This window comes from Taeniopygia guttata, chromosome 1 (genome assembly GCF_048771995.1).
Source record: "Taeniopygia guttata chromosome 1, bTaeGut7.mat, whole genome shotgun sequence".
Lineage (NCBI taxonomy): Eukaryota > Metazoa > Chordata > Aves > Passeriformes > Estrildidae > Taeniopygia > Taeniopygia guttata.
The window spans coordinates 106,713,627-106,733,533 of record NC_133024.1 but is presented as its reverse complement, the minus strand read 5'-3'; the positions used below and the strand labels follow the sequence as shown (position 1 = coordinate 106,733,533).

Here is a 19,907-nt window from a genome sequence, read left to right as displayed (position 1 = left end):
GCCTATCTATTGGTCTCAGGTTCTTGGAGTTAGCTGCTAGACACATTTCCTGTAAGGAATTTCCTTTGGTTCCAAAACCTGTTTATAAAATTTGACTTCAAACCAGTTTTTCATGTCTCATTTTTTTATTTATCCACAGCATTGACAGTGATCAGTGAAACAATCTAAATAATGTCTAGATCCTCTGTCTTTATGAAGTGATCTGTTGGTTGATCCAGTAACTTGCTGACAAGAAAGCAATTTTGTCTGCAGCTGTATCTGTACTGCTGGTCCTGAACCTGTGCCTCTTACATTTCATGTCACCATTGGCTTTCATTGCTACTTGATTTTTTCATTTAGAAAACAGTTTATTTTGTAATCTAGAATTGTTATTTAACTGAAAATGTTTTAAACTTTGTGTTTTCTTGATGCTGTGTTGATTCCTTTTCATTCTATTAATAAAGTTATCCATTTTGTATCTGTACTTCACAATGAGGAAAATACTGAGAGAACCTTTAAGCAGAGCAGGGCATAAAGGGGCCATGTGCTCTCATTCAAGAATGTGTTTTATAAAACTTGTCTGTGAAGCTGTTTTATATGGGAAATTGTTCCATCAATTTTGAATTCTAAATGGGTTTCCACAAACAATTTTTTTTTTTTTTTTTTTTTTTTTTTAGATCAGGAGCTGTTGAATCAGCATCTGAGTGCATCTGTCCTGTCCCAGGCCACCTGTAAGGAATCTGTTTTTCAACTTCTGGTTAAACAGCCACGAGGTATGTAGCTTCATAACCCTTAATATATATTTAAACTATTACTGTTACTTATTTTATCAACTTAACCTGCATTAAGTCACAGTTTCCTAAAACATGAAGTAGCAGAGTGGAGTAACATGTAATTTTTAAGAAAATTGTTTTAAAATAAAATTTCTGTAGTTTAAAGGATCAGTTAAGAAGAAAAAGAAGAGGAAAGAAATTCCAAAATCAAAGAGTTGGACAATTGTAACTACTTTTAATTTTTTACCAAATTAACAGAAAACAAAAAAGAAAAATTTAATTCTAAATACTTATGTTTCTCTTCAGCCTTTTCGGTCACTTTAACTCATTTTTGTTTTGTTCAGGGGGATTATGAATTGTTTTTTTGATTTTGTTTATTTGTTGTTTGTCTGGGCTTTTTAAGATAATTCTGGTTTATAGTTTCTGGAAAAAGCTTCATAGGAAAATACAGAAAACAGTACTTTTCAATTAAAAAGCTATCTGGAAATAATTAAAATATTTGGTCTATTATCCAGAATCAAATTTTAGGTGTCATTGCTGGTCATATCTGATCTGAGATGGAATATGAAATGAATGAATTGCTTTAATGCTGTAATTTAAGCAAAATTTATTTTTGACTTGTATATGAGAATAATTCATTTATTTAATTTATCTGATGTTATTATATGGCTTGGATTATCACAGAAATTGCATATTTTAGTGATTTAAAATGATTTATTGATGAAGTATAGAAGACAAGTAGATTTCTGTACCTATTTTAAATATATTTTCTACTAAATATTTCTATTGATTACTTCTCAGATATGCTTTCTAATTTCAGAACACACAGTTAAATTATTTATATCTTCAATTATTTACTAAATAAAATAATTTTCTTTGCTCAAATCCCCCATAAATATGTGTGAGCATCTGTTTTATATTAATACAGATATCAGAATAAGCCATACAATTTTCCTTGAAGAAATAGCGTCTATCTCACATTAAAGACCTTGTTTAGAAAAATGAAATGAGGATCACTTATTTACAATTTTGTTCAAAAACAAATTGCTATATGCTATGATTTTCCTGTAGATGTACTTGACAGATCTTTATTTTGTAAAGGATATTGGAGACCTTACTGTTCCCAGCAAGGAACTATTTTTGGTTTTCCTTCTGGAAGTTTACTATGCCTCAAAACATTTCTAGGGTTTATAGAAAGAAGGAATTGGAAGAAAAAGAGATGTAAGAATTGATCTGCATGCCATGTCATTTATATATATATATATATATATATATATATATATATATATATATATATATACACACACACATTTTTCATGTTTTCATCCCAGCCAGCAGCCAAGTCCCAGGCAGCTACTCACTCCCTCCCCTACCAGCAGGATCAGGGAGAGAATTGGAAGGGTAAAAGGTGGAAAACTCGTGGGCTGAGATAAAGACAGCTTGATAAAAAAAGAATGCTTTAAAAATGTGTTGGAACTAAATATTCTTGATAGACTTGCTGGAATATGATTACTAGATCATTTTATGAGCAAAATTCACGCTTATGGAAAAACTGTGCTTGTTGCTAATTAATTACTTGTTTTTACCTCACTCACTCTAAGAGCTGGGGGTGGAGATGGTCTGAGAATCTAGGAGACATTTTTTCATCATCCTTTCACAAGAAATCCAAAATACTAGCCCTGCAGTGGAATTGTTACTCAGAGCAGAGTATCCTTTTTCCTGCCCTGGCTTCCCAGTAACACAAACTGTGCCACTTCACCCAGTCCCCAGAGTGAAGGTTTGATCTCATTTTGCATTCAACCTCCAGTCATCACATTTTATGGCTTAGCTGCTTTTCTGGGTGAGCAATAAGCCTCTCTGTTGTAACCACTTGGTGCAGCATAAACAGGAGCAGTAAACAGGGCAGTTGGCTGAACATGCTTTTTAGCTATATCTCTCCATATTTCAGCACAAATTTTATATTTTAAAACTTGTATATTTTAAGATGCTATGTCATCTGTAGCGTGTTTATCTCTTTCCCCATGGAGAACTCTGTGATTCACTCCTTACTTTTTTCTTCTAACTTTGGTTTTGTCCAAAATATATGTATTTGTTAACTTTGCTGACCACTTAGGAAGGAAAGAAGAAATATATTTGATAAATGTATTTAATGTGAGACATTTTTCAAAAAGCTACCTGCAGTGTAAAACCAGTTGATGACAATCAAATTTGAGATACTAAAATTCTCTGTAAGCTCTTAGGAAGCATGTTGCTATTACAGTTTCATATTTTATTCAATATTCTTTCAGAAAGCCTTTTAGCATACTTTTAATGTCATGTACAGTCCACTGTGATTACAGATAATTTGGCTGTTAAACTACTTTCACCTAAGAAATGGCATAAATTTTGTTCAAGTCTTCAGGCCATTTCTAAAATACTAGATTTCAAGATTTGCTTCTTGAATCCTATACTTATTTGCATCTGTGCTTTTCTTTCAGTACTTTTGCATGCACAGTCTGTTTTTTCTTATCGTTGCTTTCAAAGACTGAAAAAAACATCAAAACTAACATACTTGGTTGCCCTGCTTGTCCTTAGTTCCTCTCTGTTTCTTTTATAATGCTTTCATTATCTCCAAATGACTTGAAGAGCCAGAGAAAAGGAGAAAAAGATAAAGAGCTGTGAGAAATATTTCTCCATTCTAGCAGTCTATTTTGAAAACATGTTGAAAACCACTAAATTTTCTTTCCTCTTCTGTGTTTTAACTGCATTTTATGACCAAGGTTTGGTCCCTCACAACAAGCAGAAATAGATTTATACTTTATAAGTTTCATCAGAGGTTCTCTTGAAGGCAACCAGCAGTGGCTCCAGCTGATAGTGTTCCTTCATCTGTGGGTATATTTAGGTCTTAGGATGGCAAATCATCTTTTCTTTCTACTCTACTGTCTGTCATTTTTGGGAAGGGGTATAGTTTGCTAGGTTAGGTTGCCTTTAACATCTCAATTTTTTCTTATACCCTTTTACTACTTTTGTCACTGCTCCTGAGGTGCTGTTAGGGTTGGCTTTGTGAGAAGGTCCAGGATTAACTCCAGGGTCAGTTCAGTGCACAAAGTCAGGCTTAACTTCAGTTCTGTTATGTTACTATGAGTATTGAACAGAGGTTTTCTGGTTGGAGACTGCATCTAGATGGGGAATTACTGGCTGTTGGTTACCTAGTAGAAAAAATTATGGTCCACATGTCCTCAGCACCAGTTTGTCAGAGAAGGGTTTCCTGACAGGCTGGATCCTGTTGAGAATTGGTGATTGTCCCTGGTGGTTGGAGGTGCCATGGAGTTAGTGATCACTTAACCAGGAGCTTCCTGAGAATATTTTAATATCATATTCACTGGATTTATCCTCTGGGTGAGAAACCTTCCTGTCCTCTTCCTTAGAGTATGAGATTCCTTCCTCCTGGGTTCATTTTGGTATGGGCATCTTTTGCTGTGTAGAGAGAGACTTTGCAAGCAGGATTTGTGTGATTTCAGAATGCACAGATTGTTTTTATGGTCTGATACATGCAGTAGATAAGCAGGACTAACACACTGCTAGGGTAGGTATTACCATGGTCAGTATTCCCAATGAGACATAGGGTGTATTTTTGCTGCCCAGGTTGTCATTAGTCATTTGAGGCCAGGTCAGCTTTTGTCTTGGAATGGGTTCATCCAGGATATTTCTGGCTTGCCACCTTCTGACCCTTTGTTTTCTTTCCATAGATTTTTTTATAGTTTTTCACTTCAGAACTTTTTTACTGACTCCTTGAATTGTTCCTTAGCTATTTTCTCACACCTAATGACTTTTCTCAGTAGAATCAATCCAAAGTAGTGGTGGTCTGCTGTACCTAGTCAGACTCTGCATCACTGACAGCTGAAGTGCTACTCAAATGATTACATGTGCTTTTGGAAAAATTGCTGTTTATGCTCCCGACAAAATAGCTTTCTTGAACCTAGTCTGTGCAAGACACAATGACTTCCCTTCCTGGCCCTATTTGGGTATCTGTCTGTATGCCTGTTCCTTCTTTAAACCTCCAGCTGGCATTTTCCCTCGTTCATTTTTCTCTGATGTACTGTCATGGTACCTGGAAGCTTGTACAGATGTAGATTTGCTTTATGAAATTTCCAGCAGAAGGGAAGGTGTAGGATCTCTGCCTAATCCACATACATGGCATTTTCGTGATTGCTGAATCACCCTGGCTTTCCTCTCCCCTGTGCAACTACTCTGAAAGAGCAGTGTCCTTGTGTTACAGCTGACAGAGAAACAGGGTCTAATTACTCAGTCCTGGGACGTGACAGCACAAATGATGTGGTCTAAGCCATATTTGTCTCGAGAGAGATGTGCTGACAAAATCAATGAGTTGAAGCTGGTGGCATTCCTGAGTGCTGGTTGTCTCTGCTGTCAGCAAGGAAAACCTTACAGAGCTCTCTAAAGCCACAGCACACCTGAGGCTGCCCTCACATAGGGAAAATCAGTAGGGAAATTTTTCTGTCATGTTTTAAGGCACTCATGCCTTCTAGTATAAAGAAGGACAAAGCTTAAATATTTTTCTTTGTATTTCTCTGCCATCTCTTCAGGCCGTACATGGTTTATATATGTTTATTTGGACTGTTGTATGCCCTCTTTTTACCTTTGTGTTTTACTTTCTTTATGGATTATATGTTGTAGACAAATCCTTATATGTGTTTGCCAGGAATCCATTCCAGTGAAATAAGTTAAAGGAGCAAAAGGCAGCACTGCAACAATAAGCAAAAATTCTCAGTTACTGTTCTCTTAAAAACAATCCTGTGAGTTGAAGGAGTAGAACAGTACATTCCCTTGGCTGGGTAAGGAAATGATTTATCTATTTCAGCATGCTCTCCTGATGTCTCAAAAGAAGAGAAAAGAAAAAAAGATATTCAGGATGCAAATAAAAGAAGGGAAGACATCAGAAAGCCAGATTTTGCATAGTCTCACACAGATGCACAGAAGACTTCCCATGTGCATTTATCATGAAAAACAGATTTTCAGGCTGTAATTGCCTCACAGATTTTAGCTAGGCCGTGCAGTAGTTTTCCTTCAGAATTTCATGATTTCTTACTGAACATCCAGAGTTCAGAGCATTTAAACTATACAAATCAGCCTAAGGGGAGGCTGTTATTTAACATTATCTTGGCCTATTTCTCTATTTAAAAATATCTGATCTGTTTTATAATTTGATAAGAAGTTATCTCCTTCAATTTCAATAGAAGTAGAAAATGAAAAGATGATTAATTTTGACTTAGAATAACATATTGCTGGTAATCTATTTGATAATAGCTGTTGATGGACAAGATGGAGTCAGGATGTGCCCTTGAATAAGACAGAACTGCTTAATTCCTTCCCGTTTCCTGATTCTTGATTCTAGACTTCACCTGTTAAGGTTATAAACCCAGTGAAAACTCCAGAGATACAGATTGGTTTCAACCTGTAAATTACTCAGCAAATGTATGTCTAACTCTAAATTGCCTGTAAAAAATTGTTTGCACTAATCTTTTGTTTCTAGCAGCACATGCACAGTGGGGAAATTACCAGCAGTATCGATCAGTTGTTTCTTGAGTGAATTAAGAGAATTTTCTGGATGTCTGTTTTATTTCCATTTTCCCTGTCCTCCTCTGCTCTTAGAACAATGACATCTCTGTCTCTCATTAATTCATCTGTGCAAGATGCTTCCACAGCCGTGCTGGACCCCAAACGTACAGTGAGGAGTAGCTTTCCCTCCTGCCCTAAAGTAGCTAATTTGATGACTGAGAACTAAAATTGTTGATTTTTACTGTAGCTTTTCTTAATTTGTGTTTCTAAGTTGACTTTCCTTCTTTATCCAGCTGTTGAGTTCTGAGAAGCATTGAAGGTATATTGGAGATGCTCATCTAACCTTATGAGAGAGGGTAAAAGACTAAAAAATGAAAGAAACCACAAAAAACCCACCCCATCCTACTGGCATTGGTATTAATAGAAAAAATGTATGGAAATTATGAAAATTACAGACTTTTTTTTTTTCCTATAGAGGTTGAAAACAATTACAGAATACTTGAAAATACTCCCTTAGCATTTTAAAATGAAGAGGTGGGGTATGCTTGGGAAAGAACATTTGGAGGTGGAAGATCATGGTAAAATTTTAAGTTTTTCAAAAGTAGGTCTGAGGGTTTGAGGGAAAGAAGAGCTAGTTGGCTTTTTTGTTTGTTTGTTTTAATTACTGTATAGTTTCCAAGAGAGAAGCCAATTTAAACTTACATTATTAAGTAACTGTCCAGAGCACAGATTTTATTTTAAAGCATAAATGCTGGAAGGCATTATTGAAACTGATATTTCAACTTTGAAAACTTGATGTTTTATGCCTTTAAAGTGCATGATAATTACACTGTTGAACTAATGTTCCTTTTTTCATTACTGAGTTTGTCTACAACATTTCTTTTAGTCAATGAAGAATGGGTGTCAAGTATAAAACAAAAGCTAAGAGAAAATAAAATTATATATATACATATATATATATGTAGTATGCATTAAGTAGTTAAACAACATTTTTTTACCCACAGTGGTAACAGATTTCTCAATATAGTGGCACACACTGTAAAGTCAGGAAACCATTAAGGTTTTTCTTAATCAGAATTTGACTTGTAGAACATTGTTGATTGATTTTAAGAACAGCTTGATTTTAAAGGTCTTATTTCCCATATCTGTGATAGTCCCTGTCCTGACCCTTTTTTTCTCATTTCAAGTAGCATGAGATGTTCTTAAAAGTCCAGGCTCCAGTGCAGTGTGAGGAGTCACTGGGCACAGGTATTTAGAAGATAAGGGTAAGATGTTTTTGCAAACCCTTGGTACTCAAAGTCCTTAAGTGCTATGAGCAGCAGGATGTGCCTGGAACTCTGTGCAATGTAGCATAGACTTGGTTGTGTTACACAAGAGTGTCTCTTTTTTTATTGTGTATTTCTGTAAAACCCAATCACAGAAGTCAAATTTATATAGTCGTGTCATTTCACAAGTGTCCTGCCAAACAATTAACTTGCTTCTATAAATTTTCCACAGCTCTATAAATTCTTTTGTCTACCTTCTCTACTCAGAGTTCTACAACCCTTCAATAGATACATATTTCTGTTGCTGTCTGAAAATGTTCTGAGGTGTAATTATGTGAAATCTCAATCTGAATTGCAGTCAGGAAAAAATTGAAAGGAAAGAAGAGGGTGTTTTTTAAGTATTATTTTTTATTCATTATTTTAGTCACAAAGTTGGCAGGACTAGTGGGCTTGGTCAGGAAAGCTGTCAGAGTGTTCTGGGCATGCAGATGTGCATTTTCTCCTTCTTGGTGAAGTCAGTGTTGTCTGAGCTTTAGTTTTGCACTGTATGTGATAGCTAGATCCAATATTTTTACAAGTAGCAGAAAAGGTCCTGCTGAATAAAGAGATTTAAAATTTAAGAGGTTGTGCGTTCTCTCCCCTAAACATTGCATAGGAAAGTTTATACACTCTTAAAGAATGTTTTGTTTTGTAGTAGGATATGTAATTATTTGAAATAAGAGCTGCTAGCAGTTGGATTCACAAGTCAGATCATTCATTACAGGGAAAGATGCATTTGGGTTCTTCAGTCTCAGCTCAGTAGCATATTTGAATCTGATGAATTTCAGGTAGGTAAGACAATCCCCAGATAGCAAAGAATTTAAATTTAAACATCTGCCTCACTTGCACTTTAATTACAGGATATGTAAATGTGTATTTCACGCATCTATTCTTACTGCTGTGGTGTGAATAGAGGTGAGATTATTTGTGTGGTTAATTGTTTTGATAAATAATTTGGTATGCCCATAATCTCTATTTTCACCTCAAAATTATATATTTCTCCTTGCTTTTGAGATATAACCAGCATCAATAATGCTGTAGCTCAATTTCTTGCCAAATGGGGACTTTAAAGCTGTTCTCTGAAGGGAGGGAATAATTTAATTAAAATGAACATCATATTCTTCGTAGTCTGCTGCTTTCATTCTTCCCTAGATATTTTGCTATACTATTACTAAGATTAACAAATTATTCAAAATATTTTTTATAGGAAAGAAAATAAATTATTCACAATCTCATTAAAATTTATGTCTTTGAGTTACCAGTGGGAATTTGGATTCCCTGATTTACTTTTCTATCACAAAGCCTGAATGATTAGGCAGAGCCCATTTTGTTTTGATAAAGCCATTGGGATTGTACCTGCCTGAGTGTATTTGCAAAAAGAATGCATATTACTAGTACCACTTCTCTCTTCATATAAGTCTCAGCAAAAATTTATCTTTCTCTTCCCTGCCTTTTATGATGGATACAGGATCTTACTTTTAGCTTTTACAATATTTATGTGAAATCCTTGTTTACCTGAAGATCAGGTTGATACCTTCAGTCATCAACATTACTAACAATCTTGCATCTTACAATAATATTTATGTTTAAACAATATTTATTTCTTTGAATGCATTGCTGATACCAAGCTCAGAAAACCCATGCAAGCCCCAAAGCAGTGCAGGAAAAAGGCTGTGGGCACTTGTGCTGTGTTTGCTGTGTGGGAAAGATGAGGATGTGCTGTAACTGTAACCCAGACTTTGCCTTTCTTCAATGTGATGCTTTTTCTGCCCATAAGCCATAGTATGTCAGTCAACAGAGGGGATTTTTGTATTAAGTACTGAGCATCATTTGTGTGTTCTTAGAGAAATGCAGAACCAGGACTTATATTGCAAATAGCTGAAAAGTGCTTGAATCTTGACCTTTACTATATGAAGGAGTAATACCCCACAACCACTGAAGCATGCAGCACAAAATTCTTCATTGAATATCAAAGTTTATCTTAACAATGTCCATAAGATGCTTTATTACACTTCTAGTCTAATACCACATACTTGGTCTAGCATCATCTGTTGAATGGAGGGGAATTAAGCTTACTTCTATGCACAGTAATGGCAACTTTTGAGATGACAGCACATTTAAAGGGTTATGAGAGCATTGGAAGAGGGTTTTACTTGCTCAGACTCCTCTTGCTAGGACATTATTTTTACCTGAAGTAGTTTATGTTGAAAGATTTTACTCTTTTTACTATTAATGTACTACATTAGGTAAAACCTGTGTTTGCAAGAATAGTTAAAACCTCTTAAAATTAGAAATATAGGTGGGTAGTAAAAGTGGACTGAACCTTGTCCTTTCTACATTCACATCTTGTTAAGGTACTTAATAATTTTATTTTCACAACTCTTGTCTTACTTGAGATAAGGAATCTAGCATTTTATTAATTTTAAACCAGGGAAACAGTGGTATAAGTGTAATAAAGATTTTCCCCTATTAAAGCCGTTGTTGTTTCAGAATAAAACCCAGAGTCTTGAAAGATAAGAAGATCTTCTTTCTCATAATCATTTGGTGAAGCACTGGGAAGACAAATTTTCATACAAAGTCCTAAAGGAGTCCTAGAATTAAAATTATCCCATGCAACCAAGAGGTCTGTGAAACTTCATGATGTGACTGTTTCTTTTATCTCTAAGTTGGAACTATTAGCTATCTCTTTAAGGTGTTAAATTCAGTGTAATTAACTTGGGAGTTGTTTTTTTTTTTGTCATAGATGACTTTAAAGAATGCAAATTATGTTTTTTGATTGCCTTGTTTGCCTGCTTGTGTTTGCCAGCTTGCTTTTACACTGAGGTGAAAACTATAGTATTGCAACAAGTTCTGATGTTGAATTGTCTTTTATCTGATTTCTTCACAAGAACTGAAAGTCCCTTGTAAATTATGTAATTTTCTCTTTCAGAAAGATACTAAGATAAAATAAAGATTATATGCCCATAAAGATTGATATCTATTAATTACAGGTAGCACTGCCTTTTCCACAATAAGTGCCTGAGGTTTGTTACCTTTTTTATTGCCTCTGCTACATACTACTAGCAGAACCCAAAAATTGAATTGCATGCTTTCCTCTTAGGGGCTGTTCCAATTTCTTTTTTCCTAGCCATTGTATACCATTTTCTCTTTTCCATTAAATAGGAAAATAAGAATTTGATTGCTGAAAAGAATTGTTTTTCAGACCTGTGTCAACAACGTGCTTTCTACATGCACAAACAAGCAAATCAGTTTTATCACACATAATAGTAAATGACACTAAACAATATAATAGCTTGTCAGTAGCTGTTGAGGAAATTTTGGATAGTCCTTATCTTTCCAGCTTACTTTACATCCTTTCAAATGAAAAATCACAAGCTGTATCCTGTTAATCTTTTCTTCTTACTGATTTATCCCTTTTCAAAATCAAGAATTAATTTTTGTGTTATTTTTCTTTCTTTGATCTCTAGATTTACCCAGTTCTCCCAACTCTGAATTAAGTGGAAATGCCTTTTTTACTGCTTTCTGGTACCTCTACTTTTTGATGCCAATCTCATTGATTGAAGAAATGCAGGGTTTTTTTCCCAAACTTCTTGAAGCCTATTTACTTTTAGAGTCCTTTTATTTGATATACAGTGTTAATTAGCCTAGGTTTCCTTCTGCAGTTGTTCATTTTTGCAATAAAAGCATGTTTAAATGATTCAAGATGTGAATGAGAAATTCAGTGATCCCTAATTACTTAACTGACCAAAGAGAATTTTGGTGACAATTTGTTTGTCCTGTCTCTGTGAAAAGCAGTGTTGGTGATGAAGCATTCAGTGTCAAGTAAAAAGCAGGGACTGAAAACAAGTCAATGTTATTCAGTAGACAAATTAAAAGTGAAACCTATTTTTAAAAATGAGCTTAATTAACTCTCAGAACAATTCTCAATGAAACGTGGAGGATTCATTGTTGCTGACAAATTTTAAATCAAGTGTCTCTGTTTTTTTCCCTAACTAAATTCTCTTTTTCAAAAACCACTTATTGAGACTGAACCTTGATTTTTTTCCAATGAGTTTTTTTCTATGTCTTTAATTCAAGTTAGGTGATCATAGAGATTGACATGTTTAGCAATGAAGAAACAAAAAAAGATCTCTGCAGAGTTCTGCATAATCAAATATGCTTTAAACAGGCTTCAATAATACGACCCAAAAGGGAAAAAAAAGTACTTTAAAGTTTCGGAATTAACATTTCCAGAATTTCAGAAATTCAGAATTTCAGAATTATATTATTTTTCTTAATCTTTTACAACATCAGGATGAAAACAGGGTCAAGAAGTCAAGTGCCATCAATAGATACAAACTGTACAAGCTTTCTTTTCTTTACCATTGTAACCTATTGCCTCTAAAGAATCAGCATATTAAGTTTTTTGATCATTAGTCTACATACAAAAGGAAGATATCTAAAAGTGAAATTAAATTTTGAGACTCAGTATATTCAACCAGGAAAAGCTACAGATTGTAGGAAAATGAACTATTTTTTAAACTCTTTTTTCTACTCTTCCCCAACTCCTTGCTGCCATGTACTAGAAAATAAACTTTTTTTTTTTTTTTTTTTCCTTTAGATTGATACCAAATGACAGTTTGTAAAGATCTGTTGCTTGTCATCTTTATACACAGGATTTTTTTCCTCTGCCTTTTCTTCAGTTCACACCTATGACAAACAGCTGTTGGGAAATGCATTTGTCTCTACATTTGTTCAGTGTTTGGCTGCAAATCACTGGTGCCTTGAGCTGTTTTAGAGACTAAACCATATGGAGAGAAAAATGCCTTAGATTTGAAGGCTGACAGCTTCTTGTTTTGACATATTTTAAATGGATTATCTCTATTAAGTTACTTGCATGAATATGTGCATTGCCAGTTATCTCACCACAAGTTGTTGTCAGAGGAAGTTACAGTTACTGACCTAAAATGTCTCCTCTCTATTCCAGAAAGGTATTGTAGTTTTATCTATGGCTATATTTTAACTAAGTTTTAGAAAATAATTAGGAATGATCAGTTTTCTTCCTTCCTGAATCAAAAGAAAACTGGTCTCTTGCTAGGAACTCAAACCGTTTGTGAAAAAAAAATAAGTAAAAGCTAAATTTTAGGCCTTTGTTTTGTATTTCATGTGAAAATGAAGTACTCCTCTTGCCTTCTGAATTGTGGCTGATAGTGTATGGTTTCCATTTCTGGGTTCCCACAGAGGTACAGGATCTTCAGCAGCCACCCCTGTTCAGAAAAACTGCAGCTCCCAATAACCATTGAGTCATCCAAAGCTTGTCTTCTGTATGATTCAGAATCATCCTGACACTGTCAAGTAATTTAGGTCCTTGATCCCTTCCAGAATATCTTAATATTAATTCCCACTTTTGAGTTTAATTTTATTTGGTTTTTCAATCTAGTTCATTTCCTACACGTTTGCTTCTGAATATTTTGTTCTTTTTCATGAGGCCCTGAAATATATACCTTTATATTAATCTCTGAATTTCAGAGGTCACCAGCTCATATATTTATTGGATATTTGATTACTGTTTGCTCTAAATTACAGCTGCAGGGGTGATTTTAACCATGTTCACACAACAGGAATCAATGCACAGTCCCCAGCCATGAACTGCTAATTTTCCTTATGGCTGGAAACTTATACCACATTTCAACTGCCCCTCAGGGGACCAGGAGAATTGTAATAATTATCATATTAACTACAGAAATTCAAGGGATAAAATATTGTGTTACTTGAATTAAGTCTTAATGAAATTTAAACATGATACCTGAGTCTGATGGGTGAGTAGTCATGTGTCACATTCACTGATCCAGCATCTCCCAGATCTTTGTAGCAGGGTTAAAATATTTCTGGATATTTCTAAACTGATGTGTCCTAAGATGGTGTAATGATTGAGTAGCAGAAATGTACCTAACCAGCGTGTGAGATTACACTGACAATAAAAGATGATATTGTGTAGACATGCGAATTTTCAGAGTTGAAAAAATGGATTCTGTCAGAAATGATTACTTGTTAAAAAAAGAACAAGTCAATGTGAGTTACCAGTTTGTCCATAAAAATCAAAAATGTCACTGAAGTAGAAAGGCACTTGACAGCTCAACAGAGTTTCTTGCTGGAGAATATTGCTGATGGTTTATTTTCTGTACTTCCTCTAGGGACAAATTATTGTTCTGTGATGGTCTTGATAAACTCTAGAGCAGATTTTGCATGTCAATGAGAGCAGGCAGAACATAAGATGTACTCTATAAATTGTCATCTAGATGTATTATTGCTGGCCTCTGTATGAGGCTACTGCAGTCAAGTCAGTACTCATTCCTAAAAATAAGATAAAATCCAACAGCAGTGACATCTAGGCTATTTTTGACTGCATTTTCTCCTGACCAAGGAAGTAACCAAAATGACACCCTAATAAATTGAAAAAAAAATAAAGGGTCTTCATCTGCTCTCAGGGATTTTTCTAATCATATGTAAAGTTTTATAAGTTGAGTCCTGCAACCTTGTTTTCAAAGCCCATGATTTTTACCTTTTCCTTTTCACTTCCATAGACCACAGGAAACATCTTGAACTTGTAACTGGCATTAGGAAGAGAAGAATGCTTGGTTTAAGTACCAAGTTGTGTATTGCTGTTGTTTATGTCTTAGGCTATTTCTGTGTGAAGTTTACTTTCTCTAAAGACATCAGCTCCTAGCTAAGCCCCAAATGCTTTAGTTACATTGCAGAAATATCCTGGCTGACCTTTGAATATTTTACCTGTAAGGACAATGACAAAGAACTCTAGCTGAAAAACTGGGAAGAAAAGTTTCATTTAAGGGGCCAATTTTTACAATAGTTTAAGACTTAACCTGCAGCTCTAAAAACTGGTGCTCTGCGTAGGGATTGTTAATGAAATTAAAGAATTTTCTTATGTATTTTATTTGCTGTTCTTCTTTGTAGGTAGGAAGTTGATATATAGTCTTATTTAAGCCAGATTTATTTTCAGAAGGAATAATAAATGTAACTAATTTCTTCAGAATTTTGGAATCTGGAGATTACCTGCTGTCAAATGTCATGGTTTAACACTGAGGCTAGCATTGCCACATGTTAGATTTTAGCATGTTGCACACAAAGCAGAATGAGTCAAAAGGATATGAAACTCAAGCAATAAAAATATTTGTCTATTTTGATAGGGTAAGAAGAAATTACTGTTAGCCCACTTACAATAATAGTGCTGTTCATAGCTATGAAATACATGTAGCATGTTGTGGGCTCTGTCATTCACTGAACTACTGTTTTATCACACAAGTCAAATTAATGGGCAAACATTACTTTTAAAGAGGGATTCTTCTTACCATCTTTATCTATTTTCTTGAGTATGAAGAGACCAAAAAAATTGCAGAAATCAATTCTGCCTTACTACAAAAACCTGTAAAACCTCAAATGATGAAGAATATACTTACCAGGATTATAAAAATGCAATACTTGCTGTATATATATATATTATATGACTCACAGTCACACTGTTTTCAGTTGCTGTCTGCTGTAAGAAGTGTGATATGTCTTTTGAATACTTGTAGCAAGCAGTACAATTTTTGGTTGTATGTAAGTAGAAAGATGTAACAGCACTGGTGTCATTAGTGATTTCACAACACTTTGCAGATTTTGATTAAAATCTGCCATAGCTTCAGAATTTGACTGCTTTCAGAGATCAGATTAAGATATATATATATATCCATGAAGTTTAAAGTGAAAGTAAAAACACATCTGTCAAAAGTAATCAGATATTTGACGTATGTCAGAAATTCAATTACATCTGAACTGAAGCAATTACAGTTTCCTTTCAGGCATGAACTCAAGACACTTTTGTGTTCGTTTCAATCCAGAAAAAAAGATTAAGAAATAGGGAAGTTGTCATAGTCGTAATTTACTTGCTAGTACTTTTAACATGAACTTTACTTAAGAGAGAAAGGCCAAAGTTTGGTGGTGTTTTTTGTGGCTGGGAACTGAATTGGAAGTCAGACTTGTTTAAGAAGCATATGCCATTTCTAGTGTGGCTCTTGCATTTTCAAAATATTTGTGTGGTGATTGTTTATTTGGTTGAGATTGTAGGCAGGTTGTGCTTGTAGAGTGGTTTTTTTTATACACAGAACACAACTAACACACTGTACGAGAGGGGCAAGAGAGGTTGAGTGGGTTGGGTAGATTTTCTGTTACTGAAGTAGAGGATGTAAGATCCTAATTTTAAAAATATGTCCATCTTAGCACTCCACTCAGCTCAGTATTCTCCATCCACACTGAGTTTATGGTCTTTCTTCTATATAACTACTTATCAATTAATCTCTCCTGAGATTGTCAATTATACTTTAGTGCAGAACTAAAATGAATATTTAGCTTAGGAAAGGAAAATTGACCTAACATAACTGAGTTTTTACTTTTCTCTTGTTTAGTCTGTCACAAATAGAATCACTCAGAGAAGAGGTGTATTATTGCATCTTTTACAGTGCTGATTTGGAAAAGGTTTTGCATCTTCTTCAACTTTGAAGTTTCTCTCCTGCTTTCAGTGACTCTGGATCTAAGACATTAGTGTGTTGCAGACAATCAAACATTGTCATGGTTTGACGCTGGCACAATGCCAGCGCCCCATGAAAATACAACTTACCAATCAAATGCTGTGAAATGTGATCAAGAACAGAGCAAAGCAGGCCAAACTTAATAACAAAGGAAAAACTTTATTACACTACTACTACTACTACTATAAAAGGAAAAGAAAGGAAAGAAAAAAAACACACACAAAATTCGAAATGAAAACCTTCCAAAACATTTCTCCTCCCTCCACCCAACTCCACCAAACCCCAGCGAGACCCATTTGGATCCTTAATCAAGGTTTCACCCTTCAATATAATCAATACTGAGTCCATCGGGGAAGAGAGGAGTCCCCCTTGCAACCATAGACCCCCAGGAAACACAACTGCCACCTTTTGTGTTTCCAATGTCACACGTGGCACCTCCCAGACACACCGGCCAGTGTGACGCTCTCCTCTCCATGTCACAGTGCTCTCACCACCGTGCATGGACAAAGACTGCTTATAGGGCCCCTTTAAGGATGCTTTGCCAAGGACCACCAGGAACAACAGTCCAGTATCACAATTCGGGACTAGAGTCCCCCCCATTTTCCCCTGGGGCCGAGGGTCCAAAAGACAGAGATCGCCTTCTCTTCCTCTCTGAAGATGGAGGGCATCCTCACACCCTCCTCAGCTCTCTCTGTCCACTCCAAAACTGGTAGTTGCTGAAGAAGGTCTCTTGGCTCACCAATGCATCCCCCTAAAATGCAGTCCCTCTTGAAAGAAAGAGTGGTTCAGTCTATGGTAAAAAAGCAGAGTCCAGCCAAAAGCCACTCTATCATCTGCCCCTAACCTTCTTCTCTGAACATCTGAGGTTTCAGGCTGTCTCTCTTTTCTTCAAATTCAGGAGGAGTAATATTTCATAAAGCCTTCATTTCACAGGAAAGGGTTAAAATTCCCGGACTCCCCGGACGGCTGCAATCTCAGCCCAGGACTCTTTCTCTAGTCTCCCACGCTGGGCATCTTCCCCCCCCTTCTCCTTCTCCTCCGCCGGCAAACTCCCAGGTGTCTGCTGGCTCTCTATCTCTTTTCCCTCTAGCTTAGGGGAGGGGGAACAAAGACATCCCAGATGTTCTCCACCCTTCCATCCGCAGGAGCTGACCCAGCCGGTTCCGATCCTTTACCCCCTGGCCTACCTCTGCAGGCCGCATGGCTCCCCTCCCCCACCCAGCTCGGGCTGGGCAGGGGAGAGGTCCGTACCATGCGGTGACCGGAACCAAAGAAGAACGAGTCCTCCAGGGAATTCCGCTTTTAACCCCTCTGTGTTCTCAGAGGCGTGTCCACCTTCAATTGGTCACCCCAAGTGTCAGTATCCAAACCTGACCCCTGACAGGATGGACCTCTTCCTTCCAAAAAAAAAATTCTCTTCCCATGTCAAACCATGACAAGATGATCTACAGAATGATCTACAGAGTTTTATCAATGTAGAATTGTCCTCAGGAAAATGATATGCACTGGTTGAAAGAGGATGGGGTAGATCTACCAACTGTCAGAAAAATAGATCTGGAAGGAGAAAGCAAAAGAAACTGTCAGTATACCATGAAGTTTTAAAACAAGTGTTGGACTATAGGCTAAATAGAAAACTTACTACTTTCATTCCTTATTATTCTTCACTCCTTACTCTTATCTCTTTGGCCTCCGCCAAATAACTTTAATATAATAGTCTGGCCTTCTCCACACATTCTGCTCCCTGTCTGCCATGGCTTCATTTTGCAAGTTGCTGTCTATGCCTGTTACCCTTTTGCTGGTTCCTCAAGTGTTTTGTTTTTTCATTTTCCCATCCATGTTTCTGAACTATTCCCTGGCTTTACGATGATTTTCCTTCTCTGAGATTTGCCTTGTGTTGCTCTGTGCTGCTCAGTTCCTCCTTGCTTCCTCGCTGTTCTCCTGTCCTTCATTTGGATGTGGCTTTCCTGATGTGCCACCCGCTGCATTTCTGTCAGATGAACCCCAAGCCCATCACCCCAGCACCTCTGAAGGAAAATTGCTAAGATATCCCATGGTGTCAAGACAAGGGCATAAGGTAATAACAGATGTAAAATATAATTGAAAATATAATTGGCACCTATGTGAATGTTGGTCCATTTTCTGTTTGATTTTTAGATGGGTCTGTAGTAACTACCCAAAGTCAAAGCTGCAGGTACCAGAGTTCAGAGATAAAAGGGGTGATCTATGATAAACCAGTTTAGGATTTTACATTATTTGTGTATTACTGCAGAAGATTATTACATCAAAATTTATAATCAGATATGATTGGGAAGTGATGGAGACATTTTTATGAAATATATTAAGTGACAGATTTATATTGGGGTTTAAAAAGCTTTTTTATTTAGTCTTAATAAGAGAATGTGACTTTCATGATCTCTGTTACATGTATTTTTTTAAGTTTTCTCAGAGTTAACTATCTTAAGTATGATTTTGCTTGTTTTGGTTGTCAACAGAGAAATGAATTACTCTGCTTGGCAACAATTTTTTTCTCAGTGTGTTTAACCATTGTAAGCATAGTTGTTGCTGCACTTCAACAATAAATAAATATAATAGTTCAAAATATAATATCTGTCAAAATAATTGTTTTGATTTTTACTGAAACTGCAAGGTAAGCTATTAGTTAGAGAAGGATAATTTTATAAATGGAAGGAAAACTTGGCCTTTCAGACATGCTAATTTAAAAACAAAATAAATTGCCTTAAATGAAACAACATATTTAATTACTGAGCCATGTTCTCAATCCATTTATTTTAATCTAAATAGCAAGTGTTTAACTTGTATCCATTATTTTGTACCAGAAAGAAATTATTCTAAATGAAAAATCTTAATTAAATAATCCAGAAAATCTCTGCCAGAAGTATGCAAAATTGTATTAATACAAGATCCATAAAATGGTGAACAAATCTTATAAACATGCTCTAATACATGTCATTGTCTGCTTATGGTGGTGATGTGAAGCCTTTATTTGTGCCATGTCTTTCTTAAAGCAACTTATAAAGTTTTAACCAGTCATTTGTGAAATTGTTTATTAGCATCTGAGCTTGCATATTCATGACCTAACTTTTACAACTAAGTAATTCATCAGCTCAGAGGGATTTTATTATTCTGTATAAGTACCAGAAGGGAGGGTGCAAAAAGAATGGAAAAAGGCTCTTTTCAGTGGTGCCCAATGATAGGCAACAGAAAAATTCTCATCTGAGCAAAGGGAATGCTTTTTTTACTGTGAGGAAGATTGAGCACTGGAACAGGTTACCCAGAAAAATTATGGAGTCTCCATCCTTGGAGATGTCCAAAGGCTTTTTGGACGTGGTCCAGGTAGGTGACTCTGCTGTGAGAGAAGCATTGGGCAATTTGTGTCAGAGGTCCATTCCAGCTTCGGGTATTCTGTGTTCTTGTGAAACTGCAAGAGGAAAGGGAAAACACAACTCTATCTCTTGGTGTAAATATCCATAATTCATGAAACAGAGAGTCCCCTAGAAATGCAATCATTGTGGACCATCTGTGAAAGGAGCCTTTCTTGCACCCCACTTATCTAAGTGGACTTTACTGAAGGAAGTAAAATTATGATGTAAATATTAAGACATCGGATGCAGTGAATTTAATTTTTGGCATTTTGCATGGTTATTTTATTAGTTCTTTTACTTACCTATGTGTATGGAACTTGAAATACCTTGAAGTGCATTATGTTCCAT

General features: G+C 35.8%; 1 protein-coding gene across 2 annotated transcripts in view; it reads left to right on the top strand.

Moving 5' to 3' along the window:
* Window positions 1-19,907, top strand: part of CFAP47 (cilia and flagella associated protein 47) — a 254,052-nt gene that overhangs the window by 193,933 nt on the left and 40,212 nt on the right. For both annotated transcript variants that reach the window (XM_030282490.4, XM_072934926.1), the window contains one exon: window positions 657-752. In XM_030282490.4, the coding sequence (XP_030138350.4) occupies window positions 657-752 (96 nt within the window). The remainder of the gene's footprint in view (window positions 1-656; window positions 753-19,907) is intronic.